This window comes from Micropterus dolomieu, linkage group LG05, assembly GCF_021292245.1.
Source record: "Micropterus dolomieu isolate WLL.071019.BEF.003 ecotype Adirondacks linkage group LG05, ASM2129224v1, whole genome shotgun sequence".
NCBI classification, from domain to species: domain Eukaryota; kingdom Metazoa; phylum Chordata; class Actinopteri; order Centrarchiformes; family Centrarchidae; genus Micropterus; species Micropterus dolomieu.
Genome location: NC_060154.1, coordinates 20,934,519 through 20,953,274, shown reverse-complemented (window position 1 = coordinate 20,953,274; position 18,756 = coordinate 20,934,519). Strand labels below are relative to the sequence as shown.

At 42.9% G+C, this 18,756-nt stretch overlaps 1 protein-coding gene across 1 annotated transcript in view; it reads right to left on the bottom strand.

Annotated features, from left to right (window-relative positions):
- Positions 1-476: 476 nt before the first annotated feature.
- notch2 (notch receptor 2) overlaps positions 477-18,756 on the bottom strand; it is a 53,130-nt gene continuing 34,850 nt past the window's right edge. The window contains exons 15-35 of the mRNA XM_046050504.1: positions 17,275-17,420; positions 17,002-17,115; positions 16,745-16,864; positions 16,431-16,583; positions 15,874-16,102; positions 15,272-15,473; positions 14,834-14,987; positions 14,379-14,563; positions 11,474-11,606; positions 10,912-11,163; positions 10,604-10,716; positions 7,903-8,438; positions 7,451-7,789; positions 7,170-7,312; positions 6,848-7,052; positions 6,493-6,574; positions 6,192-6,345; positions 5,792-6,111; positions 5,444-5,591; positions 4,296-4,393; positions 477-3,992 (exon numbers count right to left, since the gene is read on the bottom strand). Coding sequence (XP_045906460.1) covers positions 2,541-3,992; positions 4,296-4,393; positions 5,444-5,591; positions 5,792-6,111; positions 6,192-6,345; positions 6,493-6,574; positions 6,848-7,052; positions 7,170-7,312; positions 7,451-7,789; positions 7,903-8,438; positions 10,604-10,716; positions 10,912-11,163; positions 11,474-11,606; positions 14,379-14,563; positions 14,834-14,987; positions 15,272-15,473; positions 15,874-16,102; positions 16,431-16,583; positions 16,745-16,864; positions 17,002-17,115; positions 17,275-17,420 — 5,278 coding nt within the window. The 3' untranslated portion in view covers positions 477-2,540. The remainder of the gene's footprint in view (positions 3,993-4,295; positions 4,394-5,443; positions 5,592-5,791; positions 6,112-6,191; positions 6,346-6,492; positions 6,575-6,847; positions 7,053-7,169; positions 7,313-7,450; positions 7,790-7,902; positions 8,439-10,603; positions 10,717-10,911; positions 11,164-11,473; positions 11,607-14,378; positions 14,564-14,833; positions 14,988-15,271; positions 15,474-15,873; positions 16,103-16,430; positions 16,584-16,744; positions 16,865-17,001; positions 17,116-17,274; positions 17,421-18,756) is intronic.

Genomic DNA, 18,756 nt, shown 5'->3' with positions numbered 1-18,756 from the left:
TAACCTTGGCCAGATCTGTGCCTTGCCACAATTCTGTCTCTGAGCTCTTCAGGCAGTTCCTTTGACCTCATGATTCTCATTTGCTCTGACATGCACTGTGAGCTGGAAGGTCTTATATAGACAGGTGTGTGGCTTTCCTAATCAAGTCCAATCAGTATAATCAAACACAGCTGGACTCAAATGAAGGTGTAGAACCATCTCAAGGATGATCAGAAGAAATAGACAGCACCTGAGTTAAATATGAGTGTCACGGCAAAGGGTCTGAATACTTATGACCATGTGATATTTCAGTTTTTCTTTTTTAATAAATGTGCAAAAATTTCTACATTTCTGTTTTTTTCTGTCAAGATGGGGTGCTGAGTGTACATTACTGAGAAATAAAATGAACTTTTTTGATTTTTTCCGCGATACAACTATTTCCAACACCAGCACTGTTGACAAAGTACATTTGAAAAAAGAAGTAATGACAAAAAATCTACGAAGATCTGGGCTTTATTTTAGTAAGCACATTTGGTTGATCATTTGGTTTTTTGCAACAAACAACTTATTTTTTTCATCAGTTTTAGTTCTTCTACCTTATACAAACATGGTGACAACTACTTCATATGACACGTATATTATAAGCTATTTGGTTAACAGAGGAAAGAAGGATAAAAAACATTTTATATACAGAACATAGACACACAGTCTTGCATATGAACGGGAACTTAATAAAGATGCTGACTGACACCTTGATGTACAGTACATGTGTTTTGTGAAATTGCAGTCACATTGTGGGTACAGAGAAAAAGGCACTTAAGTGTCAGGTACTGGGAATTTTGATTTGAAACGTGATTAATTTGAACAGTAGTAATTCCAACAAAAACAACATTTCTTGGTATCGGATGTGTCTAACTTAACAAAAGTCTTTAATAGATCACAACAATTGAGAAATATTTGGACCCGACGATCATTTTTGGCAGGAAATTTCTTTTTAAATTTGGTCTTAGAGACACTGATGTTCCTTTTTGAAGTTTCAAAATTAAAACAGTGAATGATTGTCTGTGTTTACAGAGCAGTCACGCAAAGCTATGATCAACATCAACCTTAAGAAGGAAGACAAAAAAAAAAAAATACTTTATTAAACCATGCTCACCTCCAGACTTTGTTTATGAATCATGACAATTAAAAAAGGTGCACAGATATAATGATTGTAGTTAAGCAAAAGGCAAAACTGGTTAAATGATTTTTTGGAAAGAAAACATTTAGGAAGAAGCGGCTGAAATGGTAACAACAGGCACCTCCGTAACATTCAGAATCATTCAAGAAGTGCGAACAGAAGTCATATAAAAAACAGAAACCGACATTTTAAAAGTCAACATGTCTACCCCAAAACGAGCTCAGTAATAACAAGCAGAATGTGCTGTAAGTCTATATACATTTCATCATACTAAAACTAATGTATGTGTTTGCATAAAGTTTGTCAAGCTTCTGAATGAATCCCTCAACAACACATGAAGTATAGTGGCACCGTCTGTGGCAAGAAAAGATGCATCCAGACAACAGCTCTTTCTCTCAATTTCTGAAACAATAACTGTCTTCAAAACATGGGTGATACACTGTGTTCTCACTGCACCGACAGCAGGCAAGTCAAAAATGCATTTATTGAACCTTCGGCGTGTTCAGACAGATACAGTTTGATAGGAAGCACTAATCTCTATCAGCTCTATGCAGTAAATACATTTAAGTTGTTTGTACCAGTGTGGAGCCATTTAGCATCAAGATGTATCTGTGTACATTTCTATATAATCTATAATCTCCTTGGTGTTTGTCTTTCTAGTCATGCAACAACATTTTATAAAAATCCCCCTTTAGTACATTAAAAAATAATGCATGAATAACAAAAATAAGGCAACAACTAGGTAGTTTTGCTGAATTAAAGCATCCACTGAATGTGACCCATCGTATTAAAAAAGCAGAGTGAATGGTTTCGACGAGGAGTTAGTATTGGCAGGCTTGTCACATTAAACATCAAATAAGGAAAGCATTTAGCAGAAACAAATGACAGCGTTGTCCAAAACAGACGAGATCGATGCAGAGCGTCCTCGGCCCTGTCTCAGTGTCCGTCTCAACAGTCTGTTTTTCTGATTCAATACCAGCTGGCTGCCATCTGGTTGGCAGTTCCTTCATGATCCCTCAATAAACACTTTGTGTTTGGCTGCCAATGGCCGATTAGAAAAGTCTTGACTTTGCCAACAGAGAGCAGAGGATGGATCGAAGGAACAACGCAGATTTTAGCTCGTGACAGCTAACTCCACGGTTTTTGGTATTGAGAACTTTTGATTTGTAGCTGATAATACTCGGACGTTTCAGAAACTATACACACAGTTTTCTTAAGTGCAAAGCGGAGAAGAAAATATAAAAGGGAAGTTGACCGATTAACAAAATGAAGACCAAACAAAGGAAATTAATGAAAGAACTGAGAAAGCATTGTATGAGTTACTATGCGTTATTTAACTACACAGAACCCTAAAGTCTGTTTATGCTTTCCTCTGGCCAGCCTACGCAAACACCTGCATATTTCCAAGCGGAGGCTGTTGAGAGGACTGCTGCATCTGTTGCGACTGCGGCTGCAGCTGCACCTGCTCTGGAATGTGTGTGTGGTGTGACGATTGCAGTGCGTGGTGGGGGTTCCCCAGGGGGGTGGGGCTGGTGGTGACGTCAGACCAGTCCGAGTTGGAGTGTGGCGAAGAGGACGACCAAGGGTCTGGGGACTCTGGCGAAGGGGTGAGATACGGGTGCTCGCTGGGCGGGTGGGCAGAGTGGCTGGGGGTGGTGCCATCTGAGCCAGCGGTGGCGTAACTGTGCTGGGAGGGGGGTGTGGGGTACTTATCAACAGGGCTCTGCATGGGCGGATAGGAGGGCAGAGGCCGAGACTGGCCCTCGAGCCCACCGTGGCCTCCGTGGCTGACGGTGTGGGGGTGCTGCAGGGTGTGGGAGAGCCCGTGCGCCATGCTCATCTGCTCTGGCATCTGGTACATCATACTCGGGGAGCAGTGGAGGTGGCCCGGCCCCTGCTGGGAGTGACCCTGATTCTGGTTCTGCCCCTGGGACTGTGTGACCTGTACCTGCCCCGGCTGAGGCTGCTTCAGGATGGCCTGGCTTCCTCCAGGGGCCATCATCTGGAATGTGACAATGGGCGGCAGCTGCTCTCTGCTCATGGTGACATTCATGGTAGACAGCATCGGGGCTTGGCTGTGGTGTTGGCCCATGCCAGGGTGAGATCCCCCCATCTGGTGCGGCACGAGGCCAAACATGTGGCCGCTGTAGCTGTGCTTTGGCATGCCCACCCAGCCCTGCTGCTGTCCCAGCATGTGGCTGACCGGGGGCAGCATTGGTCTAGAGGCTGGGCTGCTCAGGAGGGGAGGGGAGTTTGCTGTGGTGGAGACGGCTGTGGACACGTTGCTTGTGTACGAGTGTGGTGATTCCAAGGAGTCAACGGGTGACATGGTGACAGAGCTCTCTGGAAGTCCTCCTGCTGCCTTGACGCCATTCGTGTTCCCTCCTCCTGTACCTCCTCCACTTCCTCCTCCCACTCCAGCACCCACACCCGGCCCCTCTCCTCCAGTGGGCTTCTTCCTTCTCTTCGCCTTCATGTCTTTCAGCTCCTTAGCTCCCCCGCCAACACCTCCCACCTTCGCTCCACCTCCGCCCCTCCTGCTCTTCTTCCCCTGTGGCCCAGGGCGCATGCCGATGAAGCCCGCGCCGTTGGCCCCACACATAACGGAGGAGTTTCCCCCTCCACCCATGTGGTTAGGCCCATTGTGTGGACTGTGAACCAAATTGTACTGGTCTAGCAGGCGCACTATATCGTGGTGCATGCGCTCTTGAGCAGTGTCGCGAGGCAGCCGATCCAGGTGATCGGTGATATCACGGTTGGAGTAGTGATCGAGGAGGACTTGAGCCGCCTCAAAGCTGCCTTCTCTGGCTGCAAGAAACAGTGGGGTCTCCTCCTGAAGGAAACACAGCTCAGTTAGGAACACTCAGTAATCTAAAATAATAAAGTAGAAATAATTTTATTGTACTTTTGTGTTTGTCTATATTATATAAATATATTATAATTTATATATAGTACTTTCAATTCTACTTTAAATCAAATACGGTTTGCCAGACATGTGCAGACCAACTTGACATTGATTAGTGATGAATCTGTATTAGTGTTACACCACTGCATATACAGTATTCATAATTAGCACAAAAACTAAGGAACAATGGTTAGTGTTTTATATAGCATAAATCAAAACACAAGAACCGACCTTATTGTCTTGCATGTCACGGTTGGCTCCATTCTTCAAAAGCACAAGAGTTGCCTCCACATTATTAACTGCGGCTGCCCAGTGCAGAGCGGACTTGCCTGAAATAATGGGGTGGTGAGAAAAGACAAAGAAGCACATCCATGTTAACCTGAATGACATTTTTCCAATTTAGTGGCCATTATTTCTATTACTACAGAGATCTTAAAGTCTTAAGTGTTCCAATCAAACTAGATTTTAAAAGGACTGAAGAAAGTATTACAGCGTCTTTTAGGTTTGCTAACACAAACACTTCAGATGTGCATAGCTGGATGTTATCCAGAAGCTTGTTCTGAGTACCTACTAGTAGGGATGAACAATTCACTCCTTAACGCCGATTGTCGCAAATGTGCATCACACCTCTTCCTTTCAGACTGCAGCTGCGAGATATCGTTTGTATTCCCCAAATGCCTGTTTGTGCATATTCGATACGTACCTGGGAACCTTTTGCAAGCACTGGTTTCTTGTTTATGCCTGTTGTCGCTAATTTGCATCATACCTGAATTTATATATTTTCTATGTTCTATAGACAAATTAACAATTTCCACTTAATTTAACATTAACCTGAAAGCAAATGAAAACATAAATAATTTATTTTTTATTGTAAATAAATTCAGGCATCAAGGGGTTAACTGAATTTTCATTGAAGTCGCAAAATGGTCTATTGCAATTTTCAAATCGCAGGAGGCGCAATTTTTGTTAAAGAAGAAAAGTGTGTAAAAATACCATTTTAAATTAAATATTGTTGTGCTGCAGAGACGTCCTGGCCACATCATATTCTACAGACTTTAGTAAACATCGTACTTTGGTAACAATCCCCTCAAAAATCACATCATAGTCATTTAAATATATTTAATAAAAATTGGAATGGAAATAATAATAATTATGTAAAATTATTGTTCCCTTCAATATCAGATTTGCAATATCAGTCAAAATAATCGCAATTAAAGATTTTTTCAAAATCATTCAGCCCTACCTAATAGCAAGACTCCTCCTACTAATACTGCAGTTTCAATACGAGCAATATTGCATTCCAAATAACACATCAGACTTCCAGTACAAACATATGATATTCTGTAGTAAGATTAAGTAAACAGTAAAAGTTTGCTAACCGTGGTCGTCTACAGCATTGATGTCAGCATGGCAGTGGATCAGCTCTTCCACCATGCCATCCACAGCAAGCCTGGCAGCGAGGATCAGTGGAGTAGTGCCATCATTCATCCTACCATCCAGTTCTGTTGCACGATTACGAATCAGAATCTAAGAGAAGACAAAGACATGATGAATAATACGTGACAAACCACAGTGATCTGAACTGTCCACTGGAATGACCTTCACCTTTGTTTATGACTACAGTTAAATTAGCGTATTGGTGTAAGACAAAACCTAACTAATAAAAACTAATCAATTTTAAAGTCACCTCAACTTTATAAGCCCTTCTGATCGAACAGCTGTCTTACCTGGAAGACTCCCTGGGCATCGGCTGCCACGGCAGCATGCAGCGGAGTCCTGCCCATGTTGTCATGGGCGTTGGGATCAGCTCCTGCGTCCAGCAGTCTCTTAGCGGCGTCGGCCCTGGCGTAGCGAGCAGCCAGGTGGAGCGCTGTTTCTCCCGTACGGTCAGTCTGAGCCATCAAAGAAGCACCCTGAGAGATGAGGTCTGAAATGACACTTGGTCCTGGTTCATCTCCTCCACTCTCTTCCTCCTCTTCTCCGTGCAGGCTGCAGTCCGGACCTCCACCATTACGCAGCGATGCCAACATCAGTGGGGTGAAGCCATCTGAGAGAGGAGGAATTCATAATTTAAGAAATTGTTGTAAAGGAATCACAGCTAGATCTTCAGAAGTATATTTTTCTTACCAGGTCCCTTGACATTAACATCCAGACAGTCAGGATCCAGGTCGGCCTGTGGGGGAGTGAGGGAGATGTCAGCAGCCTTGCGATGCTGCAGGGTCCACTCCCTTCGGTCAACAGTTCCATCCATAGCGATGGGCAGCAACGGTTTGTCTTCAGTCTATATAACGCAAAAAAACTTGAAACAACATTCACAACAACCAAAAACCTGTCCTCATGTTTCAAACAACTAAACCCAATTTAATATAAACTACTCAAATCCACCAATCTTATTTGGACCATTCTTATTCTTCCTTAGTTCACTTACTCTTGGTTTCTTGGATGGGACTTCGTCATCCAGCCATCTCTGACCTCCATCAATCAGGGCTCCATCCTGAGTCTTGAAATGCCTGTGAGAAAAAACTGTTTTAGTTCCAGCTACGCTAGGTTTCACACACTACAGCGTTGATCACTGTGAGCTGGTCAGTACCACCGCAGACTTCTGCTGATGCCATTGACCTCTTCCAGTTATTTAACGTACAGTATCTTACACAAATGTTTCTAAAAGTAGGGGGAATACTTGTTCACATTCACTGCCCACATTCCCCGCAGATTATCTGAAAAACCCTACATTTCCCTCTGGTATGAAATTTCACCCAGTAGTTGTTGTCGTATCCACTCACTTCATATCAAAGTCATCCTGTCCGACAGGCTCTCTCCTCTTGTCATTTTTGTTGGCCATGAAGCCATCGGGCAGCCACAGGATACCTTGTTTATGCTTCCTCTTTGCTGCTAGCATCCCCAACACCAGGATAAGCAGAATAATGACCACTGCCACTCCAACCAGGTAGATATATGCTGATGGACCAACAGGTTTTGTTGGCTCACCTGGAGGATACAAAGACAAGTCTAAATACGAGTTGTTTTGTCTTCATTTGATTTATGTTTTTACCTCAAAACAAACCAGTTAAATTCCATTCACCGCCGAATGACAGGCCTACTTACTTTTAACAGACACTAGAGGGTAAGGCAGTTCAGCCTTGATGTGTGCTGCTGCAATGAAGGACGCAGCCTCATCAGTGTTGGTGAAACAGTCGACAGAGATCTGGGAACATTCGCGGTTATCGATTTCCAGGTACACTACAGATCTGTGCAGACAAACGTGAAAATACAAAGACAGTTAATGACACACAGTTAATTGGTGACTCATTTCAAGCTACTTAGTATTATACGAGAGCTAGAAAGAAGAGAAATGGTGTAAGTATCCCATCGTGAACAACCCTTACCCAATAACTTCCTCCATCTCCCGCTTGCTTCTGCTCCTCTGTGTATGTCGTCCATGCTCCTCGTCCTTCCTATAGTAAGGGGACACCATTGGCTTCTTATTTTCATCCAGCTTCACCTGCACATTGGTGTGCAGCAGGGCTCCAAGGTAGCGCAAGAAACCCCTTAAGTCCCCAAGCAACTCCTCAGGCTGCAGCCGGACCACGATCACCAGTGTGCCATTTGCCATTCTGGCTGGAGTGTCAGCAGAACAGTCCAGGCCATCCCAGCCGCAAGCCTCCGTGTGGCAGCTCTGGTCACAGATGCCGTTACCGTAGTGGTCTGCGCAGTACTTGTCATACCTGAAAATACAAAGAGCAAGGACAATGGGTGTTTGTCGGTTTGGCTTCAAACATTTTTGGACTTTACAGGTAACTGTAACAAGCAACACAAAATAAAGAGGGGGGTCACATACTTGCAGGGGACCAGTGGGGTCTCCTGGCACTCAAAGCTGTCAAAGAGGCAACGGGAGTTGTCACACTCCTTATCACAACGTCCATTTTTAAAGAGATCCCAGCAGGGAACACTGGCGGTGCAGTTAGCCCACGGGTGCTGCCAGTTGAGCGAGCAGTCTCCTCCGTCCCACTGACACTCATGGTTGTTGCACTGATCGTCACACACTTTATCCCCTGACTGCCGCTCACACTGCAGATACGGGCAGGTCGGAGGGTGTTGTATGAGTAGGTTTTTCTCACAGTATCGTCCGGAGAAGTGCATGGGACACCGGCAGCTGAACTCGTATGGGTTGGACGGGTCTTTGATGCAGGTTCCTCCATTTTGGCAGGTCCACGGACACTTCTGTTCGTTCTCACAGTGTGGCCCACTGAAGCCTAGCTGGCACTGGCAGTACAGGTGGCCGCCTGGTGACTCCATACAGTGCCCACCATTATGGCAACGTAGCTTTGAACAACTGTAGCCTTCTATTTCGCCACAGTTGATCCCAGTAAAGCCCTATAAAACATAACATGTTGTTGAAGTGTGATAATGGTAATATGTTATGTAAGACTTGGTTACACATTTGTAAAGAGCCGATAAAACTCGACATTTAATGAAACAAACTACTATAACTACTGTACATCTAGGTTCTCCTACAAATCTGCTGCTTGTCTACTATACCTGAGCCATGGTGTGGCCCTCTGAAGCAAGCATGGGATTAAGAGAGGGAGCAAGAGGTTAGTGGAGAGAAGAACAACATTTAGTGTGAAAAGATTGTTCTAATATGCCAGCAAAAGAAAGGAAAACACTGACATAGTAAACCAGCCACTTGTCCACTTTTATAACCTTCTGAAGTCACTAAGTATATTTAAAAACAATTAATAACTGTGATTCATGAAATAGATCCATAATCCTCTAAGATTTATATCAGAAACACACTACAGATGTTGTGTTCTGTGCCTTTACGGATCATAAAACTTTAGTTATCAAACTTTTTCAAACAAAAAGACTATAGACTATAAATTAAATTTACGTCTATGTGTGGCCCTGCGATGGATTGGCGACCTGTCCAGGGTGTACCCTGCCTTTCGCCTAATGTCAGTTGGGATGGGCTCCAGCCCCCCCGCGACCCTGTACACAGGATAAGCGGTTGACGATGGATGGATGGACATTAAAGTTAGTTCACAGTAACCTGTCTTCCAAAGGTAACATTTGCAGTTTTATAGTTGTGTCTGGAGGGATGTGCGGTATCCGATAGACTAACTGGAAAATGGTAATTTACAGAATAAGTAAAAAAAAAAATGGAGGAATGTTATTGGTATTGATCGCTTTTTGTGTTGTGATAAATTGCAACACAATCTGACTGTCAAAATAAGAGTTTTGTTTACTCGCATCAATGCCAGCCATGGCAAAGCAAAACTATGCATTTCCATGGCATGCCAATAATTATGCAGGGGTGGCGATGGCGCAATGGATAACACTATGCCTTTGGTGTGAGAGTCCCCCACTGTGACCCATCCACCATTGTGTCCCTGAGCAAGACACTTAAACCTAGTTGCTCCAGAGGTGTGCAACCTCTGACATGTATAGCAATTGTAAGTCACTTTGGATAAAAGCGTCAGCTAAATGAATAAATGTAAATGTAAATATTTGAAAGACTGACAGACACAACACTATTACTCAAGACCTTTAAAGAGACCTATTATGCTTTTCCTCATTTTCTGTCTATAACGTTACAATGTGGGATGTTGATATTAAATGTGGCTAAAGTTTCAAATAAAGAGGTAAAAGTAATCCCAGAGAGCATAAAGCTCAGGTTTCTGACTGCACTGAATGATCTCTCTCTTTCTACGTTTTTTTCTATTGTTGTGCCAAGCTGATGTCCTTATACGGTCATCATGGCCATAAGATACATCTACCCGCTCAAGTCTATATTCACACAAAATCAGGTGTTGTAGCAAAAAACAACAACACCAACAACCTAGCAACCCTGCAGCGACAAGTTTAAACAGAATAAATTTCGGAACCCAACGCCAATAGCGATACTAAGAAGCTTCCTTTGGTTTGTGTCCAATTGTTTAAAGAGTGAGAGAGGCCGAGACAGAGAGAGCAAAGCTGTGGTCGAGCAAGCTAGAGAATGAATGAAGTAGTAACCGCTAACTACAGCTCTCTGTGGCAGCTGGCAGCCCTATTAGAGGTTCAAAGCTCCTGTGCTTGCGTAAACACCAAACTCTGAGCTCCCAGTCCGGATAGAGTCGGCTAAGTTAATAGAACCACGGTTACTTTAAAGCTATCTGTCCATCAGGAAACTCTGTAAATCACAGTCGGAGTAAAGAAAATATTTTCTCCATAAAATATGATGCGGTTTCACAAAAATCATTGAATAAAGTTATAAAGTTGTGTGTTTGTACAGCAATCTGTGAGCCCTGGCTCCCAGAAAAACTAAATCATGTAAAGCTACTCATGCGGACTCATACATTAACACTATAGAGCAGGATATTAGCATAAAAGGTCCCCTTTAATGCAAAAAGAAAAGCACAACAACATTACACTGCTTCTGATGCAATTACTAAAGTGCGTGGAAAAACGATGACTGCAAAGCCTGTTTGCGGTGAGAAATAAATATAAAAAGGTACTGCCAGCTTATGCTGACAGAAAAAGGGCACATTAAAGAAACTTACAGGTAAACAGGAGCAGGTGTAGCCATGTACTGAGCTCATGTTCATGGAGCAGACAGCACCGTTGCGGCAGGGTTTAGACAGACACAGATCCACCATGGACTCACAGTGACGACCTGAGAAAAGAGAAAGTTATTTAGAAAAATAAATAATATTTAATAACTGAAATGAATTTGAAGGATTAATTACCAAAACATCTAAATTACTGATACACTCTACCCAAAAACACTAATGCCTTGCTGGTTTTCTAACATACAAAATTACTTAACACGGTGCTCTTATGTCCCTTTGGGCAGCTCATAAAAATGTACCCGTGTATCCAAGTCGACAGCGACACTGGTAGTCGTTGACAAGCTGCACACAGTCGAGGCTGCCGGGGGCTTGGCAGGGCCCAGACAAGCACTCGTTGAGATCCCCCTCACAGTGTTCTCCAACGAATCCTGGTGGGCAGGAGCATGTGTAACGCCCCACACCGTCCACACACTGCCCTCCATTCTTACAGCGCGGCTCAAAGGAGTCAGGCTTGGGGGCACAGTCATCCACGTTCGTTTCACACTGGAGCCCTACAGAGCAGAGAACAGATCCATATCACTGAATGTACCAAGTAATACAACTTGGGTAATCATATGAGTGTGTAAGAGTTGTTTGATTTTTACACAAAATACACTAAACATCTAATATTTCTTTCCCACTGCAAGAACTACTGAAGCAGCAGGGCTTACAGAGGATGCTGCTGCTGTTTCACTTGAATTAAATGCAAAAAAGGAGCATCCCCCCCGCCCAATTGTTAAAAGCAGCTTTATGAATGTAAAGGCTAGTTTTTACCCAAATCCTCCTGCGTGTGTAATCATGTACGTATGTAATATTATTTACCATGTGTTCCAGGTGGGCAGGCACAGGTGAAACGGTTGATGAGGTTGATACAGGTTCCTCCATGGAGGCAGGGCCTTGAATGGCATTCATCAACATCATACTCACAGTTCACCCCTTGGTAGCCTGGTTTACACTGGAGCAACGAAACAAGAAAAACAGGTTAGCCCAGTGTTTCCTCTATATGCATTCGCGCCGCTGCTGAATCAGAACATACGTGACAGATGGTGTTATAAGAGCAGCGTAACTCTGAATCGGGAGGTGCGTAGCGAGTGATTGATTGTCCGAGTGGCAGAAAGTGACGGTGAATGAGAGCGGAGGAAAATATTCTGGCAGTAAATGTACGGTGTCTGTTACAGTGTATTAGCTTCTCAAGACCAAGAAAAGTCTGTTGTTTCCCACCTGCTGGAAAAGTGAAGCAGGTTAGCGCTAAGTTAGCCAACATCTCCCCTCCCATTCAGACTGCGCAGCTGAGCAGGAAAGCTTCTACAGCAGCTACACAGCTGCTATGTAACTTAACATTAGCTCAATTTATAGAAAGTAACTGGAAGCTGCATTTTATTACTGCCTACTTGTCCAATGTTCAGAACATCAGGTACAAACTTAAGACTAAACTGACGTAGCCTGCAGGTCTCTCCTGTACAGACCGATTCATTTATTTTTCAGTTTTCAGTCTGAAAAAGTGGTTTTGGAAAAGAAAGGACGGTGGTGACTGGAGGAACTGAGGTTAGTAAAGCTAATTATATTAATGTCTACAGAAAAATGTCAGAAGCTGTAAAATGAAAACACAAAAGGCTAACATGAACAGTCGTATCTATAATGATTCTGAGGTTATATTAACAGGGTTTTCCTGCCGTTAAGGCTTAGGGGTGATGCCCAAAACATGCTGTGCCATCACTGTAAAATCACTGTGGAGCAACAGAACCAACCAAATTACTTTCTACAGATCAAAAGGTAGTTGTAGTTCCTCCAGTAGACTGATCTTTGGGTGTTGTTTATTTATTATCTGCTCTAGCTTTTCCAACTATTTGTTCTTGGGGGACTAACACCAAAACATTCAGCTAAAGCTCACATTAAACTGGGAATACAGTTTTAAGGTATTCTAAGGTGCATTGCATGCTCATGGACACAAGAGCAATGTTGCTGAGACATGTTGTGTTGGGGTTTTATATTCAGACAAAAATTTAGCTTCACCTCCGCAGCTACAACTCCATCCTAGGGAAACACTGAAGTTTACTTGTTTTGCGAACTGGGACAATTTTTGTGCTCTTTGTCCTCCACCCTCTGCTGAAAAAAATCCTACAGGAAGCACTGGGTTAGCATTATTATCGCGTTAACGCATTAATTAATTAACGCAGACAATTATTTTATCGCACGTTAACGCAGTTTTTATTATTATAATTTTGAAAGTCCGTTGCTCACTGGCTCTGAATACACATACAGTCAAATCATGGGTCAAAGGAGGGGTGGGATGTTGATCAGCCTGTAAATCACCCACCCAGACAAACTGCGGAGGGAGGCTTCGGGAGACTACGCTGGATGCAGCGTGTGGGAGAAGTAGATAAACAAAAGCAATACAAGTGAACAAATGCCATAGAGAAGTGGATAGCTACACACTGCGTGCTGATTAGTAAAACTCACAAACAGCGAGGATCAGTCTCTCTTGCAATGATTTGTGCTGCAGGTCACGTACAAAAAGACAATTCAACTTCGGAAGCGGGCAGGCGTGTGGGCGACCACTTCACCTCACTCTAACAGGGACACTTGCTACTGAGTGATCGGCTCTGCTGCCTCAGTCAAAAGGATGGACCAGTCCTTCTATATTGATGGTTTCCATATTAAGCCTTCATCAATGACTCGTAACCTCGGTGTCTTATTCGACTCAACTCTATCTTTTGGCTCTCATATTTCTTCTCTTGTTAAAAACTCTTTCTTTCATCTTCGGAATATTGCTCGTCTAAGATCTTCTCTCACTTTAGCTGACGCTGAAATCTTAATCCATGCATTAATCACATCACGTCTGGATTATTGCAATGCTTTATTTCTTGGTCTTCCCAAAAAACTTATTGCAAGATTACAGTACGTTCAAAACTCAGCAGCAAGAATTCTCACCTCCACCAGGCGTTCTGCTCACATTACTCCGGTGCTTCATGACCTTCACTGGCTACCCGTGGCATCACGTATCCACTTTAAGGTATTGCTTCTAACATTTAAGCCATTACATGGTCTTGCACCCCCATATTTGTCTGATCTACTTTTCACCTACTGCCCTGCACGGTCTCTCAGATCAACTGAACTTGGTTTATTGTCCATCCCTCGTTTCCGGTTGTCTACAGTAGGTGGAAGGTCATTTAGTGTTAATGCTCCAAAATTATGGAATTCACTGCCCCTTTCACTTCGAAATATTTCATCTGTGGCTACATTCAAGACACAGTTAAAAACATATCTATTTAACATGTATTTCGTTTAAATGTGACTATATGTATCCTATGTGATTGTAAGTTGTGTGTTAGTGTGTAAATGTACCATGTAAAGTTCTGGAAAGGCGCTACCTAAATAAAACTTCTTCTTCTTCTTCTTCTTCTTCTAATGTTTAAGTTGAGATTTACAAGAAATATTTTATTGCTACTGTGTACAGGGAATACTGCTGGTAAATAGCACATTATTTGTGCGCAAACCACATGTTATTGCACTTTTGTGTATATAGCAGTACATCTAAATTAAAAGTGTGCAATACATTACTTTAGAATTCATTATTCAATTTTGCGCGCAACAATGCGATTAATCGCAAGAAAATCATGCGACTGCCCAGCACTAGTATTAATGTAAATTCTTTAAAACTTACAAACCATGCACACCTACACCACTAACACACATACAGTACACAAACAGCAGAGCATTTACTTACTATACACTCGTATGTGCCCTGATAGTCCTTGCATGTAGCTCCGTTGCGACATGGGTTTGACTTGCACTCCTTGACCATCTCTTCGCAGTAGCTGCCTGTGTATCCTGGCTGGCACTGACACTTGTGGAAATTCTCCACATTTATACACTGCCCGGCGTTCTTACACACATTTTCCACTTTCAGACCTAAAGTAATTTGGTACAGTGAAGTAAGAATGTGAATATCCACAATTAGAGCATATTGTGTCTGTACACAGGAAACAAAATGATCTTTGTCAGGCTACAGTGAAGAACTTCAAATGGTAACTTTGTTTAGCTACAAAGCAACTCTTCTCTTGTGTTGACTTAGTCTCTATCTAACAGAAATGCATCATTACTGTATTTTAGTCTTATCCTAATTGTAGTCTTATCCTAATTATAAATAATGTGTTGTCACAACAGGAAGTAGTTCCTCACCTTGCTTGGCAGCAAAGTCCTCGCAGGACATGTTGGGGACGTTACAGTCAATTCCCATCCATCCCATTGAACAGTGGCAGATCCAGGTATTTTCTCTCTGAGAGCAGGAGCCACCATTTTGACAATGCACCTGGCTGCACAGGTTTACAAAGTTCTGCGTACAACAAGAGAAAAGAGAGATAGTTAAAGTTGGCTTTAAACGTTCCAGCCACCTTCTTGAGTTAGATAGTTACATCTAACCGAACTAAGTTTCTTATGAAAATTGTCAAATTGTCATGCCTTTTTCAGCACTCAGTTTTGTGTGTGCGGACCATTTCTTCTAATTCTTTGGTTTTCTAAGTGCCCATAACAATAGTTTGTAAAAAATTATTGGCTGCAATAGTGGTCGATGGCTGTGCACCCACTCAGTTCACTTTCAGTGACACACAGACACTTTACCTGGCAGTTTTGTCCATTGTATCCTACGGGGCAGGCGCAGCTGTACTTGCCCAGGCCATCAGTGCAGATGCCTCCATTCTTACAGGGCTGAGAGTCGCACTCATTCTGCTCGTACTCACAGAATCTCCCGTAAAAACCAGGCCGGCAACGACAAGAGAAGGAGTTGATCTCATCAACGCATGTCCCATTATTCAGACAGGAGCTGGAGGTGAAGGAGTAAGAGAAGAGTAGTGATTAATGAAAATCTGTCTCTGTCTAGAGTACTGAGACATACTTTAAACGAAAAAATGAAGAGGAAATAAACAAAGTATTAACATTTAACAAGAATACAAAAAATCTACCACTCTTAATGAATTAAACAATCTGCCAGCACCACATACCCTTGGACACAGTATTTATATTTTGTTTTTCTTTAACCAGTCAAGACGTTAAAAAAGTCTTACGTCTTCTTTTACCCAAATCGGACATTTGTTTTAGACATAGTAGTTAGGAGGAGGAGGAGGAGGAGGAGGAGATACATAAAAAATCATCCAGGAAAAATTCAATGCGGAAGAACATAACATTTCAGCATGGGAATAAAATGCTCTTGTTTTTTGGATCACCTCTCAGTACATTCAAGGATGTTGTGTTCACACAGGATTCCATCAAAGCCCGGTCGGCACTCGCACACAAAACTGTTGACGTAGTCCCGGCAGATGGCGCTGTTCCTGCAGGGCTGGCTGGCGCACTCATCTATCTCAGTCTCACAGCGCTCCCCTTCAAAACCAGGGCGGCAGTCGCAGGAGAAGCTCCCAACATCGTCCACACAGGAGCCTCCATTCAGGCATGGGTCTGCAGAGTGGACAAGAGAGAGGGAAGGGAGCCAAACATTTTATATAAAAAGCAGACACTAAATAAACAATTCATCCCAGTTATCAATGTACAATCCATCTGCAATCTGAAATTATTAAGCTAAAAAACCTTAACAGGTTTATTCTGTGTGAGATATTTTACTCACTCTATGCTGCTTTCTACTGGGGCTTGGAATGTCTCTTATCATCTCAGATCATACAAAGATTTTTTAAAATTTTTTATTAAACATAGCCGTCATAAGTGCAGAGATCCACTGGGTGTGTACAGCCACTAATAAGCTGACTAAATTAGTTGAAGTGAAACTCACTGGGTGAGCAGTCGTCAATGTCTGTTTGACAGTTGTGTCCGCTGTATCCAGGTTGACATCTACACATGTAGCTGCCCTGGTTGTTTATGCACTGACCACCATTTTTGCAAGGGCTGTTTTTGCATTCATTCACATCTTCACTGCAGCGTGTACCTAAACAATTTTGAACAAACAAACAAGTATTAGAACAGCATTAGCAGTAATACACAATAATAGATGTGACTTTGCACTCAGGCTGACGGTTTCTCTATCACTTCCACACAAACTCAATCAGACACACATAAGAACGCAATATCTTGCTGAGACACATGTACCTTGCCAACCAGCGGGACATAGACAGATGAAAGAGGTGTAGTCTGCAGAGGGGCGACACACTCCTCCCTTCTCACATGGAAGAGAAGCACAGGGAGCCTGTTCCACCTCACAGTGTTTACCTATTTTGAAAATGCACACATTTTGAATAACGATGAAAACAAGTGTGAATGAAAATCGGCTCTAAGACGATATTCAAAGACTGCTATTGCATGCTGACAAGTGGATGTTGATATTGTGGAAATGTCACATCACGGACCTGTGAATGGCGGACTACACTGGCAGGTGTAACTGTTGACTCCATCTATACAAATGCCTTGGTTCAGACAGGGCCAGGATGCACATTCATCTATGTTTTTCTCACAGTTCACACCTAATTAGAGAGGAGGTGATTGAAATATAAATGTTTTTATAAATGAAATTTAAAATGCAAATGTATAACTTATTTATTATTTAGTAATCATACTGTTCTTAAAGACACTATGCTGAAATATAACAATATAATACACTAAAATATGATTGTTATTATTACCTCTGAATCCAGATTGGCACTGACAGGTGTATCCATTGTGTCGGTCCACACAGATACCTCCATTTTGGCATGGACTGGGCTGGCACTCATCCTTTTCCTGCTCACAGTGTTGTCCCACCCAACCAGCTTCACACTCACAATGGTACCTTTACACAAAAGAAAGGCACACACGAATTTGAACCACACAGTAATAATAACAGCAGGTCGTCTTTGGGCTAACTCCAGCATCAGTTCCAGCAGTTATTACTTGGATCATTATATACAAATAGTTGTGCTGATACTGCAGTTTAAATGTTATGCAGCGGCACATCGGAGAGCAAAGCAGGCTGGAAGAAATTTTCTAACTTGGGGGGGGCTCAACATCTGAATTAAGGGAAGCACTATTAAAATAAAACATGGAAATGATGATTCGGCTGTTGGCCCAAGTGTTGCTTTACTTTATGGGTCTTTCAAATTCCCAATAATACTATATAACTGGTGTATGTTAAAGAGGTGGTATTATGCTTTTTGTTTTTTCCCTCTCCTTTATTAAGTCATATATCTTTTTTGTGCATGTAACAGGTTTGCAAAGTGAAAAAGCCCAAAGTCCAGCCCAAAGGGAGTTCCCATCTCCTACAGAAAGCACTGCTCTGAACCGCACTTCCTTTACTGTGACGTCACAATGAAAACGCATCATAAAGCTCGCCAAGCGGCTAGCGGGGTCAGGCACGCCCTCAAACCAAGCTAGTCTGAGCGGAGGCCCTTTGATTTTAGTTAAGCCCCTTTTCCACTGCACAGTACCAGCTCAACTTGGCTCGACTCGCCTTTGTTTGATTTTCCATTGTAGAAATGTTGTACCTGCTTCCAGGTACTTTTTTTCGTATCACCTCACCTCCGTCGAGGTTTCAAACAAGCTGAGGGATACTAAAATGTAACATGAAAACAGACAGAGTGCTGATTGGTCAGAGAGAATATACACTATTCACTGCATCATCATTGCGTGCACCAGACAGAGGCCAGCAACAGAAAGTTTTATATTTTACAGTTTTCATATGGAATTTCATCACTAAATCCACCTCTGAGAATCAGCTGTGTAGATTTCGAATATAGACAGTTTAACGAGAAGTGATGGTGGAACAAAAATGTGCTTGAATATTTTCGGAGTTGAGGAGCTCCGCAAGTGGCTGCGGGGGAAGCCTGTGCCAACCCGCTGGAGGAGCGTGTGAGGCCGGCCAGCCGCCCGCTCACAGAGCCCTCTGCTCCCGCCGTCACACAGACCGCTGCAGCAACAATGTAAGAGGAAACACAGCTGGAAGGTTTTCATACCGCTTATCTGTCTTTACATTCTGAGGAATGTTGAAACGTTTTAACTTAAAAAAGAGAAAGCTGTGTGGCTCGCTGGTGCGTGTGTCGCATTGAACATTACGTCGTGGCAGTTGTGTGTGGCGTCGCTATGACGACAAGCTACGTACCATCTCTGGGTACTATCTGCAATGGAAAACG